The sequence below is a fragment of the Prinia subflava genome, chromosome 13 (assembly GCF_021018805.1).
Source record: "Prinia subflava isolate CZ2003 ecotype Zambia chromosome 13, Cam_Psub_1.2, whole genome shotgun sequence".
NCBI lineage: Eukaryota > Metazoa > Chordata > Aves > Passeriformes > Cisticolidae > Prinia > Prinia subflava.
The window spans coordinates 5,704,427-5,726,048 of record NC_086259.1 but is presented as its reverse complement, the minus strand read 5'-3'; the positions used below and the strand labels follow the sequence as shown (position 1 = coordinate 5,726,048).

At 40.2% G+C, this 21,622-nt stretch overlaps 1 protein-coding gene across 2 annotated transcripts; it reads left to right on the top strand.

Annotated features, from left to right (window-relative positions):
* Nucleotides 1-436: 436 nt before the first annotated feature.
* On the top strand, nucleotides 437-20,942 carry ZNF507 (zinc finger protein 507). Of its 2 annotated transcripts, XM_063410683.1 has the most exons (7): nucleotides 437-491; nucleotides 3,285-5,416; nucleotides 6,515-6,620; nucleotides 11,061-11,175; nucleotides 13,410-13,514; nucleotides 16,588-16,722; nucleotides 16,850-20,942. In XM_063410683.1, the coding sequence occupies exons 2-7, from the start codon at nucleotides 3,290-3,292 to the stop codon at nucleotides 17,211-17,213; spliced, it is 2,952 nt and encodes a 983-aa protein (XP_063266753.1). In that variant the 5' UTR covers nucleotides 437-491; nucleotides 3,285-3,289; the 3' UTR covers nucleotides 17,214-20,942. The 2 variants fall into 2 exon arrangements, with proteins under 2 accessions (XP_063266753.1, XP_063266754.1); XM_063410684.1 differs by lacking the exon at nucleotides 13,410-13,514.
* Nucleotides 20,943-21,622: the final 680 nt, after the last annotated feature.

The following is a 21,622-nucleotide window of genomic DNA, read 5'->3' as shown; positions in this document are numbered from 1 at the left end:
ACACACAGACGCACACACACAGACACACACACACACACTCCTGCCCCGTGTCCCCCCGGCCCGGTGTCTCTCTCTCCCACACACACACACACACACACTCCTGTCGCCTGTCACCCCCGGCACAGTGTTTCACACAGACACACTGACACCCTCCTGTCCCGTGTCCCCCCTGCCCTGTCTCACACATACACACACACACACATACACACACACATACAACACACACACTCTCACACTCTCTCCTGTCCCGTGTCCCCCCTGCCCTGTCTCACACATACACACACACACACATACACACACACATACAACACACACACACTCTCACACTCTCCCCTGTCCCGTGTCCCCCCCCACTCACGGTCACTCCCCGTCTCCATGGCAACGGGAGGCGGCGCTGACGCGGGGCAGCGCCCCCCGCCGGTCACCTGACCCGGGCCCGCGGGTCACGTGACAGGGGCTCCATCGCCGCCATCTTGAAGCGGTGGCCGGAGGTGAGGATAGCCGGGCTGTTTCCCCGTTATTACCGGCCAGCGGCCGCGCGGGGTGGCCCGCGGCCAGCGGGCGGCAGCGGCGGCGCCGGGCGGGCAGCGCCGGGCCGCCGGGTGTCAGGCCGGGTGCCAGGCGCGGCGGCGGGCCGGCCCCGGGGCGACGCGCCGCAGCCCATGTGCGGAGCCGCGGGCGGCAGCGGCTCCCGGCGGAGCCTCCCCGGGCCTGGGGCTGCCTCCATTCCCTCCCCTCCTCTCCCCTCCTCACCGCCTCGCCGCTCCGGCGGGCCAGCTCCTCGCTGCTCTCGCTGCTCTCTGCCCCGCGCCCGGAGCGCTGCCGGAGCCGCGCTGGCGGCACCTGCGGGCAGCGGGGCACGGGGAGGGCACGGAGCGAGCAGCGGGGCTCGGGGCGGGAGCGGAGCGGGGCGAGAAGCGGGGCTCGGGGCGTGACGGGCGGCAGGGCTCGGGCCGGGCACGGAGCGGGGCTCGGGCCGGGCACGGAGCGGGGCTCCGGGCGGGCGGTGGCAGCGTGGCCGGCCGGGAGTCTCCCTGCCCTCGGGAGCCGCGATTCCATCACACCGCTCTCTGCCAGTCACTCTGTGCGGAGCGCGCTCGCTTTTCCTGCCCGGAGGCGTTCCGCCCTGCCTGGGCGCGCTGCTCGGCCGGGTTGCAATGGGCAGCTCGGGGCTTCTCCTCGGGGCTGTACCTTCCCCTCCGCATCCTTCTGCCATTCCCAGACGCTACCTTTGAATCATTCCGTGGGTGGCTTGCCCAGCGCTCTCGGGTACGTGTGACTCTTGGGGATGGTCCTGTGCAGGGACAGGAGCTGGGCTCGATGATCCCCGTGGGTCCCTTCCAAGTTATTCTGTGATCATTTGTGTGCAGTTCTTACCGTCTCTCTAAAAATCAAAGTATGCAACAGTAAGCATTAAACTCTAAGCAAAGAGTGGCCTAACACATGTATACCAGAATTATACATCTGGTACCGGGGATCAGCTCCAAGCATCCCACATCAATACAGGTGAAGGGACTCTCTCTGTTCGCCTTTTTGACATAGCAACAGTATATGGCAGCATATTTCTTTTATGATCTTTTGTCAAGGATTTTTCCTCCTAGTTGTTAAGCTGCTTTCAGGTGTTTTCAGGTAGGGAAAATATTTGCCTATTTAGGATTACTTTACAAAGTTTTAAAAGTCCTGAGGATAATTTCAGGTAGCACAAATTTTCCTAAAGTTATTTGCAGATTAAATTGAAATATTTCAAGTAGACACTACTCCTTTGATCATTCCATTAAATCTGCTTTCAGGGGGAAAAGCAGGTTTGTTCACTTTACATAATGATTTTGAAACATGTTACAGACGATTTGAAACAAACAGCAACGTGTTTTTATGTAACTGAAATCAGATGGTTTTCAAATAATACTTTTTAACTTGAAATATTTAATATGAGGTGCAGATGATACTAAAAAATTAACATTGCTTATATTGATAGCTCTGATGATAATGTGAATTGTAAGTTGAATGGCAGAGGAAGGTAATTTGAGTGGTTCTGTCCAGAATTTTTCTGTACTGGGAAAGGGGCACCACAGACCTGGCTCTCGTATGTCTCTGCATTATAATGCTGTCACTAAATCCATAACTAGAAAGAGTGGATTTCATGGGGTTTTAGGACCAGTTCTGGAAATTCTTTTTTAGCCTCTTTATCTTAAAAAAAAAAAAAAAATCCACGTGAATTAACTTGGCATAATTTTTTCAAGGATGACTGATAAATATCCCTCATCCCTTTATGTTCTCAGTTTTATACATAATATATAAAAACTTTGTACAAAATATGTGTTTGTATATGTAGTGGCACTTGAATAGGTTATTTCTAGACATTTTTTCAGAAGTAAATTTAACTGTAAGACCTTTGTCCAGCTCCTTCACCCCCCACCACAGCTCTGCCCACATCACAAGGTATGTTTTCATGAAAGTTTTTGTATATTGGCTTCTAATTTGACCTCCAACACTCACATTATTGCCTGTGGTTTATGGTTTGATATTTTTCAAGGAGGAGTAATTGGAAATAGTAACTGCCTGTAGCTTTCCCTCAAAACATAAAAGAATTGCTCTTTATGATTTTAGTACTACTTGATTTTCCCTACAATAAAAAAATTGTGGCAACAGCTGCAATTAGTAAATATTCTAGAAAATTACATTTATAATGAGAAGCATGATTTGAAATTTGAATGGTCTTTAAAATAGTCATAGTGGAATGACTAGTGCAAATAAATGCCAGAATTACTGTCTTCTAACATTTCAAGGAAAAAACTGCTTATTTTTGTAAATTATATTGTTGCAGATTGTCATTTGCTTTAGGGGCATCGGTGTATCAAAGTACACTGGGAATATATTTTCATATTATACTGTGCTTTTAAACATCAGTACACCAGTTACTGTCAATTGATATTTTAGTGTTTGGCATTCAAATGTATGATGCTTGTAAAGAAGAAGGGAATAGCTGTAATGCTTTTCTTCAGCTCACACTTGAAAATACTTGTCTTGCCTTTATACACCTTGGGGACAGCCTGTTGGAGGCTCTCCTGGAATTATTCTCTCCAGCTGTATTGAACAGCAGCCACAGTATCCACTAAAAGTCCCCAATATCTTTGACTATTTTTGTAGCCATCTGAAGATTTTTAGAAGGTTAGTGGAATTGGGCTTCTGTGTTTAGTAGAAAGAGAAATGTAAATAGTACTGGGCTGTATTTTGCTTCCTGTGCAGGTATAAATCTTTATTTTTCATGACCCCCATTCTTCTAGGTATTATGGAAGAAGGAAGCAGCATCGCAGTATTGATGCCAAATCTCGGGGAACAGGAGGCTGTGCTGATTTCTGAAACAGTCATTGGCCCAACCCTGCAGAGCAGCGAAGAGCAGAGAAAATGTCAAACTGACCCCCTGATCCACGTTATCCAGAAGCTGAGCAAAATAGTTGAAAGTGAGAAGTCTCAAAGATGCCTTTTAATAGGGAAGAAACGCTCCCATGCCGATGCTTCTGCGCAGTCCTTGGACGCAGACGAGCTTTGTGAAATCCCAGCTAAAGCAATCGAGCTCTCCGTGATTGCTACTCAAAAGACTGAAGAGTTACAGGCAGATTATTTTGTGAGTGAATGTCTTCCACAAAGCAAAAAAAAGGTGACATGCTACCAATGTGGTCTCTGTAAGTTTCTATCACCTTCGCTCTTAGCTCTGCAAGAACATATAAAACAACATGGGCAGAAAAATGAGGTGATATTAATGTGCTCAGAATGTCATTTTGCCTCCAAAAGCCAAGAAGAACTTGAATCCCACTTCCAAAATCACCACGAGAACAGTGGTAAAAACACCATCCAGACAAAAGTGCAGCAATGTGTCAATGTCACCAGTTCATTTCTGCAAGGGCCAGCAGAGGGAAGTGTCAAATCAGGGACTGATCAGACAGGAAATCTGGAATGTAAGGATACAGCTCAGTCTGCTCCTGTGCCTGAAATGGGCAGGAGGAAATGGTACACCTACGAGCAGTATGGCATGTACAGGTGTTTGATTTGCAGGTACACCTGCGGTCAGCAGAGGATGCTGAAAACACACGCTTGGAAACATGCAGGGGAGGTGGATTGCTCCTACCCCATCTTTGAGGAAGAAAATGAAACCACCAGCTTGTCAGAGACAGTTGTAACTCACACACCTCATAGTGTGGATACAGTTGTCCTTTCTTTGGAAAACAATGAACTTGATATCCATAGTGAGCCTTCTCTTCAGCTTCAGATTTGCAATTCTGAGCAAGTGTCATGTAAATCACCCGTAGAAACAAATGTGAAAGAGGAAGAGATATTAAGTGAGTCTGTGGTGCATTCTCCTACTACAGAGGTTGTAGAGGAGACCGTATCAGACACAGAACCAGATAATTTGATAACGGACAGCCTGCTGTCATCAGCACAGAAAATCATCAGTTGTAGTCCAAATCAAAAGGGTCACGTTAATGTCATAGTAGAGCGTTTGCCAGGTGCTGAAGAAAGTGTTTTACAAAAGCCATTCTCAATGAATACTGACATTGAAACAGAAAAAAAATTGATCTCAGAGGAGTCCTCTGTTACCTGTGAAGAACCTGATGAAGTTTATCATTCAGATGCAATTCAAGAAGTAATAATAGAATGGAATAATACCGAGAAGAAAGATAACGAATTAAGCGCTAATAAAAATGTAACAGCTGACGAAAATGTGCCTCCTGCACGAAGGAGGACAAATTCAGAGTCTTTGCGACTGCATTCCTTAGCAGCAGAAGCTCTTGTTACAATGCCAATCCGAGCTGCAGAGCTGACACGGTCCAGCCTCAGGGCTCTCACTGGAGAAGATGCTGTGAATGCAGGGGCAGGACAGGGAGGAGCTGATGGCCCATGCGTGGCTCATTCTAAAGTGGTGTCCTCACTTAAGGATCCTTCAGAGGAGTTCAGTGGCTTAAACCAAAGTGAATGTGCAATAGTCGAGATTAAGAAAGACAGACCAGAGTTATCGGAAGCACCAATTAAAATGGGCATCAGCATGTCACTGCTCACTGTCATTGAAAAGCTGAAGGAGAGGACAGACCAGAACGCCTCGGACGATGACATCCTGAAAGAGCTGCAGGACAACGCGCAGTGCCAGAGCGCGGGCGCGGCGGCCGTGGCGGGCAGTAACCTGGTGGAGTTCATCCCCAGCGCCGAGCGGCCCTACCGCTGCCGCCTGTGCCACTACAGCAGCGGCAACAAGGGCTACATCAAGCAGCACCTGCGCGTGCACCGCCAGCGCCAGCCCTACCAGTGCCCCATCTGCGAGCACATCGCCGGCGACAGCAAGGGCCTGGAGAGCCACATGATCAACCACTGCAAGGCGCGCATGTACCAGTGCAAGCAGTGCGACGAGTCCTTCCACTACAAGGTGAGGCTCTCTCCAGAACCGCTCAGTAACCCACTCTGCTGCCTTTGTAACTACTGGGGATCTCTCTCTGGCTTGATTCAGTCTGACACCCTGGCTTCGTTGTAATTATTGCCAGCAGCACGTGCTGAATATACAGTTCAACTGTAATTATTCTGCTTTACCCACTGAAATAACCTTGCTTCCTCACGTAACTTTTTTTCCTGAGGATTATTTTAGGGACTTAATAATATTGTGTTGTTTTTCTGCCCACACATAGCAACTGCAGGAAGAAATGGAAACATCAAAGAACTTAATAGCTGAAACTTTAAAATGCTCAAACTTGCTTTCCTGTTGTGAGTGTAGCAGTTGGGACTAACGTGAGACACATTGAAGCAGAATTTTTTTTTCTTTTTTCCATTGTTGTTTTGCTCTGGATGTTCTGTAGGACTTAGATTTGAAAGATTACATACCAGAGCAGAATAGTACACTTCTGCCGTTTTCCTAATTGCTATTTTAAGCATTAGTGAGTTCCTATGTAGTCAGCTCAGTACTCAGGAATACAGAATAGATTGCATCAGTATCCAGCTGTACAGCTGAAACTCTGGGAAGCAGTAGTTGTGCAAATTTTCCCATATTTATTGTCATTTACTCCTAGTTTGAAAAAATATCCAGGTAGGGTAGCAAAAGGCCCTCTCTTCTTTCTCCTCCCTAAGCAGGTCAAAACAGGACTGGTGTATTCTTAACTCAGTAGGCAGTATGAAAATCAAGTAATTTTCACACAAGCCTCTAATCTCATACTGCTTTTGGAGTACAGTAATTTTGGAGGAAGAACTGTGGCCACTTGCCTGTGGGAATGGGGAAAGAACTATTTTCTAAATAAACACAAATCATAGAATCCTCTCAGTCACTCTTATCAGTCCTTTATGTTACTAATTCATGATATTTACTTGTTTTGTTTGTAGTAAAATTACCTAAGAGGTAATCTGTATATATGCTAACATACATTTCCTATCAGTTGTCATTAAAGCTTGAGTAACAATGTCACAGATGATTGCAATGTTCCAAGTGATCACTGTATGTTTGTAGTGTATATTTAAACATTAGGAACTGTTTTTTCAGAGCCAGCTGCGGAATCATGAAAGAGAACAACACAGTCTTCCAGACCTCTTCTCTACAGCTACAGCTAACAAACTAATAGTCTCCAATGAAGCAGATGATAGAGAAGGTACTGTTTATATTTACACTTGAAATTACAAAGTCATTCATAGCATTAGTTGTTTGCTGTATTTGTGTAACTGGATTTAAGATCTCTTGTGATGAAATGTTTTCATGCCTGTTCGTAACCTTAAATATATGTTCTTTCCAGAGGGCAAAATTTACCATAGTCAGTCTTGAGGTGGTGTTTATTGTTGGGTGATATATTTTTAGCCCCAGTAATTAAACCCTGCATTTCTTCTTGTGAAAAACAACTGATATGCAATATTATTCTGGATTTTTAAGATGAAAATATTTTTTTCTTTCCTTCAGCAGCTACAGTATTTTCCAAATGACCTAAACAAAAGAAAGCCTTTTTTTTAAAGTCACCATGGTAATGTAGTTTCCTGTCAGCATATGCATACAATGCCATCCCTTCTGAGTTTAGAAATTTCTGTTTAATTATGGTAATGTCCAAAACGAGTCATTTATTTTAGCCCTAGTGAGGCAAATGTAAGACATTCTAAATATGCAACCTGTATCTGTAAGAGTTGCCAGGGTAACAGTAGGTATGCAATTTCATAGAGACAGAGAATGGTTTGGGCTGGAAGGGACTGAAAAGCTTCTCTCTTTCCAAGCCCTGCCATGGGCAGGGACAGCTCCCACTAGACCAGGTTGCTTAGAGGCTCATGTTTGTTTAACTGTGTATCTGCTTCTAATTTAATAGTGTTTGCTTTCTAAAACATAAACAGCAACAAAAGAACAAAACAAAACCAAGCAAACCCTTGATGCATAAAGGTAATCAAATAGGGGGAAAAATAACCAAATTCTGAGGTTTAGGAGAAAATGTAGCCTTAAAATCTCCTGGGTGTTCTGGAGAGCCACAATGTATCATTGCAGTGTGAATGCATCCTCTTCACTGGTGAGTTACAGCTTCTGAAAATATTTACAGCATTTTTATTTTGAAGGCAACACTGTAATTATTAGCATTTTGCAATTTTAGAGCATTATGGGATAAATAGTAGTAATTAGATAGTCTCTGAACAACTATGAGCTGAAGTATTTCCATTTTGTGCACAAAGCTCTTTTCTGTCCTAACTGTGGTCTCTTGTTTGTTTAGACAGCAAAATGTGCACCCTAGTAGTACTTAGGTTGCAGTAGAAATTTCTGGGTCCTACTCTTTCCTCTACAGCTGCTCAGTGAGTGCACAAGTTGTTGAAATGGATGCAATTTCTTGTGAAACAAGGCACTGACTAGCACGAGCCAGGGAGGATGGGCAATGGTTTGCCCAAAACAACTTTGTACATGTCAGAACAGAATGAGTGCCCAACTTTGCCTTCTGCTCCCTTAGCTCACACTGCCTCCTTTTCTGGCTGTCAGTATGCAAGTTAAATGTTAATTACCTTATCAACCTCAGGTAGAATGACCCTTCCCAGCTCCATTTTGCTCTCAACAATGCAGAAGGCATTTAAATTCAGGAAACTGAGCTGCAGTGCTCAGGACCTAAGCCTGAGAGAGCCATTCAAAGCCAGAGGGAGACAGGGAAATGGCATGGGGATTCTGCTGGGAATAGGAATGTTTCCTATAGTGGGGGTTTTCTGCAGAAGCAACAGCATAAATGTTTTCATGGAAGTGATAGGAAATAAAACATTGTTAATTTAGCAAGTTACAAATATTTACAAGCACAGCTTGGACTATTCTGACAGTGTTTTGTTTGCTGTAAACCAGTGTTCCTAAAGATGTCGTGATACAGGGGTAACTACCTTGCCATGCCTGAAACATGTCAGGTTTGAAGAAATACTGCACTTTTTGAGCTCAAGTCCTGGTAACATGACTGGTAATGTGAAAATCAATAGTCCTATCTGCTTTTGAAATTAGGATATTTAATGAGGTTGTTTTACAGTTTGTATCCTGATTTTGTAATTTAACTTCCATGAAAGGGAAGGCCCTGATCAGGAAATCTGCCGGCTTTTAATTAATTTAGAGATGTTTTTATAAATATTTTTCTCATTATTATCTTATACAAGTGTTCTAGCCACGCACTTTAATTGATTGTTTACCCTACATGAAATTTAGTAATGTGGCTTGAATGAAAACAGTTCTCCTTTTAAACTTTTATTAACTCATCCTGTGGAATGCTTAAATTATTTCAGAACCAATTTATAATCAAATTGCAGCACCACTGCAGTACAGCAATCTCTTGTCAAACAGATGTCATCCCTATAAAGCAACACAAAACAAAGAAGTTTATGGCATAGCATCTGTTTATGTGAAAGATGCCTGAGCTGGAACAGTTTCATTTCTTGTTTATGAAATAGTTAGTCCTAAAAGTCTCTTTATTCATCATGGTTGTACCATAAATTAAAAGGAGCATTATGACACTGGATATGACCGGATTGTAAATGCCTAATAATGAAGGAATAGGGTAATAAGCAGCATCACAGGAGCACCTGTTACTGCTGCTGCAACAAAGATCTGTCATTTCCAGATTCACTTGTAGGAGACCTGATATTCTCCATCCAGAAAGCAAAACAGGCCCCAAAACCACAAGAAATAAACCAGTGGAGGGGCTGAGGGACACGAGTGCTATTTTGTAACAGCAAGAGATTATGTGATGTATTATAATTTATGTGCATTTTGTGGAAGGGATAAATATAAAGTAGTGATTGGTATAAATAATTGCTCCTAAGTGTGTGCTGCTGGGTGTGAGCCTCTTAGAACTGTGCTGTAGCTAATATGTTTGCATAATGCTTTGAAAATCTCATTAGATACTGTTGGTTTTAAACTGCCTGCCCACTGAAATACCAAATTCATAACAGAAAATACATTTGGAAGCTGTTTATTCTAAAGCTGCAGAATTTAAGATGGAAAACCCCTTCAAGCAGAGCACAGCCCCTGCTCTTCCATGGATCTGCAGCCCTGTGAGTGTCCTTGATCCACTTGAGGTCTCCTACATGATTGTGTTTTCATAAAAGGATAATGCAGAAATATAAATACCAAAGTCTTCAAATAAATAATTAGGATTTTTTTGATAATTTTTACATCAAAGGAAAAACAAAACTAAAAAATTTTACTCTATGAGCATATAGTAGGAAAAGTTCCAATATATTTTGCTTTAAGGTTGACTTGCAAAGACTGCCTTTTACATATTACTTGCATAAGAAATAATATTTCTTACAAGAATGCTTAAGAGTGAGCATTGTGTCATGTTTTAAAATGAAATATAGAAAATATATTTTCAGTTATCTTGATACACACAGAAATACTCCAATTTTATTTCACTGTCTTTGCATTCAGAGTGCTATTTTATATGATATACCATATATTCTTCACAATAACCCTCTGGGATTATCAGCCTTACCTAATTACTTTGCATCTTGAACCAAAAGTGCTAAATTTTGGAGTGAAAGTTTAATTAGTTGTAATTTTCCTTTACTGTTGAAGTTAGCTGTCGACTGTATTCATCAGAATAATATATCTAGAACCCTTTTTGGCATAATTCAGTGCCTGCCTGTGGGAAAAGAAATGTCTCCTTAAAAGAGTTTTACCATCATGACTCTTAATTGTTTTGATAATGAGAAAATTCAGCCTAAAAAAAAGTCCATGAGGTACAGCATGATAGGCTGGAATGGGAAAATTACCTGCATAAAAAATGTCATCCCTCTTCCCAAATGTTAATATCTTAACCCAATCAGTCCCATTATTCAGTGAGGGAGCAGGAACAGGGCTGTTGAAGTGTATACACTTAATTCTCAAAAATATTCCGACTGTGCCCTTGTGGGCACACATTTTCCTGTGTTTAAGGAGTCATTAGCCTTTGTCTCTGCAACCATTAATTTTTCAGGAGTCTTTTTCATTCTGGAAGGAAAAAACCTACTTTTGTTACAATTGCTTTTTGGTAATTTGGAGACGTTCCAAATTATTTATTAAGACATCTGGTCAATATCTATTTTTTTTATCCTCTCATATCTTTCAGAAAGTGTGAGTATGTGTGGATGATAAAGAGGATTTAGAGGCTTTGGGAGGTCTTTTGCTTCTCTTTTCTGTGTTTGCCAGTTTGAAACTCATCCATTCTCAGCCCCCATTTTTTCCTTTGATTTGATGCATTCTGCAAAGCAGTGAAACTGCTGGGTTCAGCAGTCCCACATTTTATCACCTGCTGCTGTAACACAGGATTTTACCCAACTGCAGGGAGAAGGGAAGTGTCCACATAGAGAAAAAGAACATGTTTTCCTAAATTTATAATAATTCCTGTAAATGGCAGGGCAAATGCAGAACAGTATGGTAAAATAAACTATACCTTTATTATCTCTATGTCCATTGCCTGTTTCATACTTTAAAAGTATTGAATATTTACAGACATTCAGAACTGCTTTAAAATCTTAATTTGTGTTTCATAATTCTGTTGCGATGAAATTACAATCTGAGAATTCCTCACCAGCTCTCTAAATGATGGCTTTTGTTTCACTAGGAAGCAAGTCCTCCGTGCAGAAGCTGTTCAGGTGTGACGTGTGTGAGTACACCAGCACCACGTACGTGGGCGTGCGGAACCACCGCCGCATCCACAGCTCCGACAAGCCCTACAGGTGAGTGCCCAACCCTGCCAGGGCTGCTCCTGCACAAGGGGAAGGAGTGGTGAAGGACTGCAGGTTCATTCTTGGACTGCAGATTACTGAAGGAGCCACAATGCTGGCTGACTCAAACTGTGTCATTAAGATTTGCTAATTTTTCCAGAATGCATCTTTTGCTGTGGCAGTCTGCTGCTTGTTTTCGCTTTAAAGCATTCACATGTGGAGAGGAAGATAATTATGTTACAATACTGGACTTTGGCCAGCAGTAATAATATAGTTCTCAAAATCCTTGCACACCTAACTTCACGTTGGATTTGCTTTATTGCAAAATGTTCTCCATTGTCATATTACTGCTTTATACATTGGCTGCTACAGAGTGTGGAAAAATTCTGCCCTTGTCACAAAGGTGCCTCATCTTTTTCACTGGTTTCTAACAACAGTAACATAGTCAGGATCATATTTTATAATTTTTCTACAAGGTTATTATATGGATTTATATAGGAACTTGGGTACCTAAAATCACATGTAATGCTACAGCTGAGGTCCCCAGCAAAAAAATAAATCCTGCATTTTTCTATTGGTTGCTGCATGAATTCCCCCAAATTCAATCTGTGCTCATTCACTGTGGATCTCTGTCCCTCTCTAGTGGCTAGAAAATAGATCTGAGTCAATAGATTTTTTTTTTTGAGCTGATCCTTAATGCAAATTCTGAAAACTCAACACCTTGAAATGCTGAGCTAAGCCAGGGACTTTCTCTTCTGGATAAATAAGCCCTGAAGACATGTTGTATTTTGATTTGTGCATTATGATGATATCCCATAACACCGGCAAAAATTCACAAGATGTTTACTCAGAGAGCAAATGTGGAATACAAATAAATTGTTTTCTCCTCAGAACCTTCACTATTACCATTATTTATGACTTAGTGAGGTTGGAGCAGCAGATAGTGTAGAGTGTCTTGTACGTGGTAATTTTCAAATTGGTGTTAGCAGCCTGTTTTGATTTAGGAACCCTTGGAAATTTTCCATTGGTGATACAGACTGCTGCATACTAAATACAAACCGACCCATCTGCCTTGCTCCTCTTATTATTTTTTCATAAACCCCTTAAACAAATCTGCAAACCTGGCAGGATACTTAAGCCACAGTCTGAAAACCATAATGATCCAGTATTTATGGTATTTCTCCTTCTGAAACATGAATTCCTCAAGCCTTCCATAGTATCAAACAACAACCTACTGTATTGCTGCCATTTTGAGAGCTGTAAACATATTTTATTATTTGTTTGACAAAACTTGCTGGAAACTAAGCTGTAGGGCCTTAAATGATATGTTTTTGTAGATTTGATTTGTTCTGGATTTTATTACTACACAATTAAATCCTTTCAAAAATACAGTGAGTATTCTCAGGCTAAGTATCCTGTAGTCTCAAACTGTTTCACACTATAGATCAGACTTGATAACTTGACATTTTACCATTTAAAAAAAAGAAGGAACACCTAAAGTTCAAACAAATACGTAAAAGTTTTAGCTGAGTTTGATGGTTTCTGTTTTAATATGGTAAATACAGGAAGGTTGTGTGGTAGTATATTGATATTTATGAATAACAAGGAATTTGTGTAATACTTTGGGATCTAAATCCATGGATCTGAATTTAGATCCAGACTGCTTTATGTATTGGTTTTATACAAAGATATTGGGACAGAAGTAAAAAAAATAAAAATTTGAATGGCATGATGTGACACGCTTAGGGCACTTAAATCTGAGTATGTTGATCTTGTCACTGACTTGTTTTTCAGCAATAAAGCCCTGGAACTTGGTGTCTTATTACTGGTTTGGCTTTTACAATGTCATGAGAACATTGCTGGTGCATTAAGTAGAGCAGATATTCTCCCCTGCAGCTCGTAGAGGGGCATTGTGCCTTTGGAAGGGCTGCCCCCAGCCACCTGCATCCTCACCTCCCTTGCACGTAGTGATGCTTACCCACATCAGGAGAGGGCCACGAGAGAGATTTCAGGAAGAAACACAATCTGGATGCCTAGTGATGCGTGCTGAAAGGTGGAGGCTTTCTTGGGCTGCAGAAGATTCTCACTGCCCAACAGCAGATTAATGTCATAACTCGGAGCTCTGTAAATACTGTTAGTCCTCAGCTGGAATCTTTCTAGGTACCCTTGCATTCTGTAGCTGGTGGGGTTTGGAGCAGTGTCAGCAGGGCATTGTCAGGTCAGTTCACTTGTTGTTGTCTCTTCAGATGTCGCGTGTGTGACTTCGCCACCACAAATATGAATAGCTTGAAGTGCCACATGAGGCGGCACCCCCAGGAGCACCAGGCAGTGCAGCTCTTGGAACAGTACAAGTATGTAATGGGCTCACCTGGCAAAAAGCTCTGCCAGTGGGGGTTGTGCTACGTTAAAGCAGGGTTCAGGTTCTCCTCCCTTCCCTCCTAGAGTCCTTCTTTGTTCCTGAGAGTTGTTTGGGGTTGTTTGGGGGTTTTTGATGGATTTGCCATGGCATTGCCAGGCAGTGCTTCTGCTGGCTGATTAAACATGTCCATGACTTCCCTCTGGGACAGTGTTCAGCTTTTGCTCTCCAGAATGTGGTGGTTGCACACAAACTGCCTATTGCAATTAGTTTCTGGGCCGTGTTAATTACCTAAGCATGCCTGGAATTTTTCAGGAGATTGTATGAGCCAAAACCATGCCATGGCACTTCTAACATTTAACATTACAGATGGGCAAATTCCAGTATCCGGGAATGTTCCCTGGCTTTGTTTAATATCCCAGTCCAGGCAGAGCCTTGGCATGGACGTGTCAGCTGGAATCCAGGTTGGCATCACCTAGTTGAGATTTAGTATGAATAGTCATGAAGTGATGAGTTTTCCTTTTAGTCTGTCCATAGATATGTGTGGTCTATAGATATATGAGAAAGTTGGCACAAATATGTGTAATTGTCTACTGCTAATTTGCAACAAAAAATAGAAGTTGGGAAGGGAAAGGAAAGAAAATCTGGAATATTCTGAATATTTTAGTGTGAGATTTTAAGGGCAATATGAAGAATCCAAATTAAGCACACTCACAGAGAGATTTCTTCTCGAGAAAAGCTGTTTCTGCAACTTAAAAGTACTTCCAATGCATATTCCACAAAATGTTCCTAGAAGCATTAAGTTCTATTTGCCCAGCTGTCATACTTCCCACAGTATTGCTGAGTGCTCTTGGGATTACCACAGGTTACTGGAAACCTCCACACTTTGGTCCCTGATCCCCCAGGAATTAGTTTATCCAAAGCTGCAAGGTATTTGTTTCCTCAGTACATCAATAGAGAATACTCTTAACCAGTGAAGTTTAATAATTCAGCACAAATCAAGCACTAGGGCAGGTGGAATGGAATTGAAAGGCTTCTACTACTAAACTCAGTGGTAAATGATTTTGTTTCTCTGAGAAAGTGATGAATATACTGTAAGTTATATGATCATTAACTGTAGTGCAGCATGCTAAAAGCTGTTGGAGTTTCCGTGTCTGATTTGAACTGTATGCTAAAATAGTCAACAGTATTTGGCTCAAAAGATTCTGTTCTCAGCAAAGTGAAATTTATTCAGGTAAATCACCTGAGTAAATTAATGAGCTTCAAAAAATGAAAGTATTTAAAAAGGGCTAAACTGGACACTGGGCTGTGGCTTCATCGATTGTGTTCCCAATTGTTGTGTTGTGTTCCAACACTGACCAAGCAGTGTTAGTGGCACAGAAAATCATATGTATGGTGAGACTAGTGGGCAAATTAAATAAAATTAAGAGTATTTGTTGATATTTGTGTTTTACAGAAAAAATTGTTTTGGCCTAATTTTATCAACAAATTAACTACAATGTCTGCCTTTTATCTAATGACATTTTGTAACAACCTTATTAGAGATCTTAAGATTCCCAGCCTGAGAATACGATCACCTATCTTTGAAAGCATCCACTCTCTTTGTAAGGTTCCAAATTAGAAGGAAAAGAGACAAATAGGATCCTGCATTCCAAATCAGTAGAAAAAAGTGAGCTAAAAGGACAAATGTGTTGTTCCCCAGCAGGACAGAATTACCTTGCTCCATAAGCTAGGTAATGTACTGTGCTTTGACTTAACTTGGGGGATTTCTGCTGTTCTCTGCAATATTCTGCTAAGCAGAAAGTTTCTATGATTATTTGCAGGACATTTTGGACTATACCCTACTGTCATTAAGAAAAGTCATAAAACCTGACTGAATTGTAATGTATAATGTGGTTTTATGTAGGCCTTCCTGTGTTTCCAGGTTACATTTCTGAACAGGTCTTAAAATTTACAAAAACTGATTTGCATTGTAGTAATTTTAACAGACTCATCATAGTAACACACTGGGATCACACTGCTTGAGCAGAGATACATTCCTAGTTTTAATTTATTAGCACAAGGTCACCTTTGATTGGTTCTGATCTTTTCCATGGGATTTGGGGAACTGAAGCCTTCCAAAGTAGCAGGCAGCTGAGCAAAATAGCTTTTTTATCCAAAAGACAAAAAGACAGATCCTGCTCTGAAGTGTTGTCATGGAGTATCACTCATCTGCTTCATTCTGAGGTGACTAATTTATCATCATAAAAACCATGTAAAAAAACCTCCTCTGATGTATATTCCTGCATGACAAGGGTTATACAGGATTTGATCAGTCTTGGGTTATTCCTGTCCATAAATAGACACTAGATCTCCCTGTAAACAGGATTTATTCTTCAAGGTTTTGTTCTTTACTGTATAAGATGGTGTTCTACAGGGAAATAGAGACTTTAGTCTTGTGGTACTGGAGCTGATGGAAAACTCTATGGAGAAAATGATCACCTGTCTGAATCTTGATTTGTGAATATATTCAGAATCTGCCACTGCCCTCAGCAACCTGTTGATCCTGCTTGAGGGGCTGGATTGGACTGTGTGACCTCGAGAGGTCCCTTCCAACTTCAATAACTCTGTGATCCTTAATAAACAAATACCTGCTATACCAGGAAAGACTTATTTAGTTCAATTGACGTAATTAGGGCTAATTAAACATGCCCTGCTTGGTTCAGAGCATTGGCAGAGAGAGCTCACTACCTCCCTGCCAGATGCCATGTTTCTGCACTCAGCAGAAATACTGCATTTCTGCAGTGTTTAAACAGTTTTATCAAGCCAAACAGACAAAATTTCAATTCAGTTGTTTGGGAAATCAGAAGAATTAGGTTGAAAAATTCTCAGACCCTAAAAAGTCTTGCATTTCAGGATGAAACTTTGCAAATATGACCCAGTTATGAAACTGAAAAGGGGGACCAAGAAGAAGGTTCATATGCATCTCTCTGCTTACTCATCCTTTTGGAAGAAGTCTAAACCATTACTAAACTAATTAAATTTAACTTTTAAATGTTTCTCTTTTTCCTTCTCCATTTTTCCCCCAGATGTTCTCTCTGTGGATATGTATGTAGCCATCCTCCATCCCTGAAGTCCCACATGTGGAAACATGCAAGTGACCAAAATTACAACTATGAACAAGTGAACAAGGCCATTAATGATGCAATTTCACAAAGCAGTAGGTATGTTGATTTACTGTCAAGCCCTGTTATCTTTCAGAAGACCCAACCCTGACCCAAAATAAAGTTCCTATCAAAAAGCAACAGCTGTATATTTTAATATTTGTTTTGGTTTTTATTATTATTTCAGGTTTCAAGGGCAGCTTACTGACAAAACCTTACTAGAAGGCACAGATGAAAGTACAGTACCTATACTAGGAAGTTCAGACAACTTGGTGTCTTTTACAGAGTCAATTAACCAGACTACAAATGAAATTTCAGGTTCTGATGAAAATGAAAAACCTACCTTGATGAATACCTCATGCAGTTTAGAAAAGAACTCCACTCTACCCCATCTTGGCACAGAATACTGTGTTCTTCTCTTCTGCTGCTGCATTTGTGGTTTTGAGTCTACCAACAAAGAAAATCTGCTGGATCATATGAAAGAACATGAGGGTGAAATCATAAACATCATTCTAAACAAAGACAACAACACGGCTCAGAATACCAACTAGGTGAAGCAGTAAGTTAAGAGAGGATTTCCTAGAGTGAATATTTTCTTTCTTTGCTGATTTTTGCCTGAGAAACTTGCTAAAGAGAAGAACTGCAAGCAAAACTTGATTTCCCATCCTGAGTTCTTGTTTCAGTAGGAGTACAGTTGTTTTAACCAGGGTCCGATGAATCATTTAAGAGATAAATATAAGGTGTGGAGAATAGAACCATCCATTTTAACCTGTTACTTCTTCATATGGTGCCAAGAATGTAGGATTGTTGGTTTTTTCTTTTCCTGTCAGGTACTAGTCAGGAATAATGCATTAGCACAGTACTTTAAAACCCAAAGGTGTGAAAGCTTTGAATCACTTGAAAAGCTTTTCTCTTCCTCCCTCTTTGTTGTTTTCCAAGTAATTCAGCAAAGAAGGTTTTTACCCTCTTTTTTGAAAGATGATCTGGCAGCAGATCAGATAAAACTGTTACAATATGATCTGGTAAACCCCCCTGCCTGGCTTTTGGGCAGGTGGGCAGAGGGGAGGTGGGCCAGGGCATGGGTGTGTTGTGTGCACACACAGGAGTTCCATTTTTCCCAGTCTATTTTTAAGGCTTTGAAACTCCCAAGTCATTTTCCAGCAAAGCCTGCCATCCTTTCCATTGATTTAGAGCAGCAGGAGGTGAAGGGCCTAGAAGCATTTTGTTAATAACTATTTGTTTGATTGGATCCTAGCTACAAAACTCCTGTCTTTTCAGATCATAGTGTGTAACAGATTATTTTTTTATAACAATAACCTGTTGTTGCTTCATGGTTTTCTTGACACATTCAGACGAATTATTTTGAAAAAGAAAAGGTTATCATGTCACTTTCCATTTGTGATGATTACTTTGCAGTATGGATGAGCAATGTTTTTAATGAGAACAAGATATTAACAATAATTGAGAGATTTAGATTAAATCCATGTTTATTCCAAAAGATGTAGGTGAGCACAAATGGGAATTTTCAGAAACACCTACGTTCTTTGGCAATCTTTGAAATGCCACTGGCTGGCCAAATTTCCCACTTGTCTGTCAGAGCTGTAACTGTAGAAATAATGAGCTGAAAGATAATCTTCCTGTAGAAAATCGTATTTAAAAAAAGAAATGGCAAACAACATCTTAAGCCAAAACTGTATCCAGTCCCTAACTGAATAAATTTTATTAGTGCCTATAGTATATATTATTATTATATAGTATATATTATTATAATATATAGAATATATATATTATTATAGTATGTATTATAGATAAAGGGAATTAGAGATTATTTTGTTGTCTAAGAAACACATAAAAATCTCACCCTTTTAAAACCTTCAGCTTCTAAAATTACAGTGTGGGGGGTTTTTTGTTTGTTGTTTTTACAGTTACAGCAGTTGGCAGTAGAAGATGCTCCTCTGTATATCAATGTGGAATATTCTTATAGTGGCTCATTACCTGGCAACTTTCTTGAGGTTATTGATTAAGTTGGCTACTTAATTTTTTGGAAGATTCATTAAGTGTAGTATCACCTCCAAAGAAGCCCTTTGGCAGCCAGATTTAAACTCCTAGTTCAGGCGTGTGTTAATTCCTGCTTTTGATGAATGGTAGATGCACAGCACAGCCTGGTGCTGACACGGGCATGCAGTGACCTGATTTTTAGTAGCTCAATTCTTACAAAGTTCCCTATTCTTGGGAAAACAGTGGTTTCTGGTTCCTTTATTTACACCCTTGTGGCAGCAGAAATGAGCTGCAGCTGGAAAAGTGAGAGGCTGGCACATGGAGTGTCTGTATTGTGCTAGCACTGCCTGGAAGTGGCAACCAGGAAAAGAAAACAGTAACAGAAGTCACAGCTTCATGAAGCAGCACAAATTGTAGAGGTCAGGGTAAAAAGCACTAAGACTTCAAATATATTTGGTATTTGTTTTCAAGAGATTTCCTCAGTTTGACTTCTTTTGGGTTAAATAGGTATTATTTTGTTAATAAATTAGATAGCAGAAAGTACACATTTGACTTGAAGAATTGGTCAGGATATAAGGTCAAAGTGGTTTTGTGCTGAATTTTTGAGATACCTTAAATACCTATGTGAAGTTAATTATACATTATTTTCAGTTAATAGTTATTTTTCATATTCCTACAGATGGATTTTACATTTGAAAAACACATTATTTATTTACATGATCCCAAATTCCAGTGGAGATAGTGAACTTTTAATGGGATATTCATATTGTCATACTGACACTGCTCTTTTACCTTCAGTATGGAATTAATGTGAAAGTACTACATCATCTGGACTATATCTCAACTTTCTCACTCAGAAATCCCATTTGTTGGAAAAATTAAAGGACAGTGAGATCCCTAGTAGTGCTAAAGTACCAATCAGCATTCACAGAAACAATACTTACCCCACTGTAATTTTTGTGTAATTATGTTAAAGTTGCTGAAAGATAAAAAAGGAAAAACTTGCATTCATAAGCTAAGAAGGAGATGGCAGTGAACCAAAATCTCAGAAGCCAATAACCTTGAATCAAAATGAGCAGCTCTGGTGTGTGTGGAAGCCACGCTTGCAGCGTTCTGTGCAGTGCAGGAATCAGTGTCACAGGATTCCCAAGCAGGATGTGTCTGTTCACAGTTGTTTTTGCCATCTTGTTGCTTTGTTCTTTTTGACCATGTGTTCCTGTAAAACAAGGAAAGCTACTTGCCTCTAAAAACCATTACCAGTCCTGACAAATGCCAACAGAGAGTTCTTTCCCATATGCACAGAGATTTACTTTTGCTTTTTTTAGCTGTCTCCATGCTGCTTGCAATTAGTTACCCACTCACAATTCCCAGGGACTTGTCAGAAGTCCTGCATGTGAAATAATTATAGACTTAGTTTTCTGAAAGCAAGTTGTTTCTCAGGTTATCTGCTTTCAAAAGTGTATGGCTGGCTTGGTTGCATGTTTTGTAAGGGGTTTTAAGCATATTTCAAAGTCATTAACACTGCAAATTTCCCTTTTTTTTTAAAGCTTTTAAACTATTTTTGTCTCTTCGGTCACAGCACTACCAGGTGATCAGCTATTCATGTGCTGTTTGTTTAAATTAGATTTTATTCTGTGATACAAACTGTAACAGCTTTGTTTGCAATGCCTGCACTTCCACTAAAGAGCAAACTTCATTCATACTTGGCTGTACTGAAAAATGGGTGCATATTTCATCTTCCTGATTTATGCTTGACCTGGAAAAATAGAGTGGGATTCAGTTGGAGTTATTGTATTTTCCTCTTTCATAAGCACTTATTTAATCATTTGAAGAAATGTACAGTTGGTGCTCAAAGTAACATTTGTTAAGATATATTTAATAGAAATTTACATTTGCATTTGATATTCATGGACATGGGTACATGTATTTTTTTAAGAAAAGGTATTGTAACACTATGGCACTGCTTTTATAGCCAAAGTATAAAAAAATTTAGAAAACTGACATGTAAAGACTGCATTTAATTCTGATACTGTATCTTATTAAATAGGATGAGTTTTGTTTTATAAAGTTATCCAGCACATTAAGCTGCATGCCTTAAGCTCTCTCTAGGATTGTGTTCCTGATAGGCGACTCTTTGGAAGGATGAAGCAAAGTCTGTAGTACTACTTTAACTACCTTCTGGAATACTGTACAATGGTAGAATAATTTATTTTGCTTTACAGGAGTTTGTCACGTATTGACTTTAATATTGTATTTTGGTAATAAACTTTTTTTTGTTAAAATGCTTTAGTCACTTTTATTTGGCCTCTATGAAATATGAATATGGAGAATCCAAACACTGAACCAGTGTTTGGAAAGAGGGAAATCTGTTTGAGTCAAAAAGTATTTGACATACTTTACTACCATTTCTTATTCTTGTATGAAATTATTAGTATTTGTTGTATTAGCAGTTTAAATACTGCTAATACAAGTTTAAGAAATACGAAACTATTAAGTCAAAATATTTTTAAGCCTGCATGCAGTTAGCGTGGCACCATGCTGAAGGAAAGAACTGCAAATTCAAAATTCATAATGAAACTAGTAGGAATTTTTTTTCCCTCATTTAAATAGGAGTGAAAGCTTTAAAGAGCTTTATTTCAGGTGATTGACTTTTGCTTTCCCATCACATAAGCTAAAACGTATCTTGAAACCTATTTTTAAATATACAGCATATTTCATGGCCTTGCTGGAGCTTTTCTTCTCATCTTTCTCAGCAAAAATTAAGTCAGTTGGTGTTGCTGGGGAGAAAAGAGAGAGTATGGCCAGGATACCCACTGCTGCTATCAGCATGGTTTACAGTTACATAAGCAGGCAATCTTTTGCCATTTTCTTGTTATTATTAGGGCCCTGGGCCAAATATTTTGAAATAAAAGCCAGAACTACAAATGGGTTTAGATGCAACACTATAGAACGCTGTGTCACG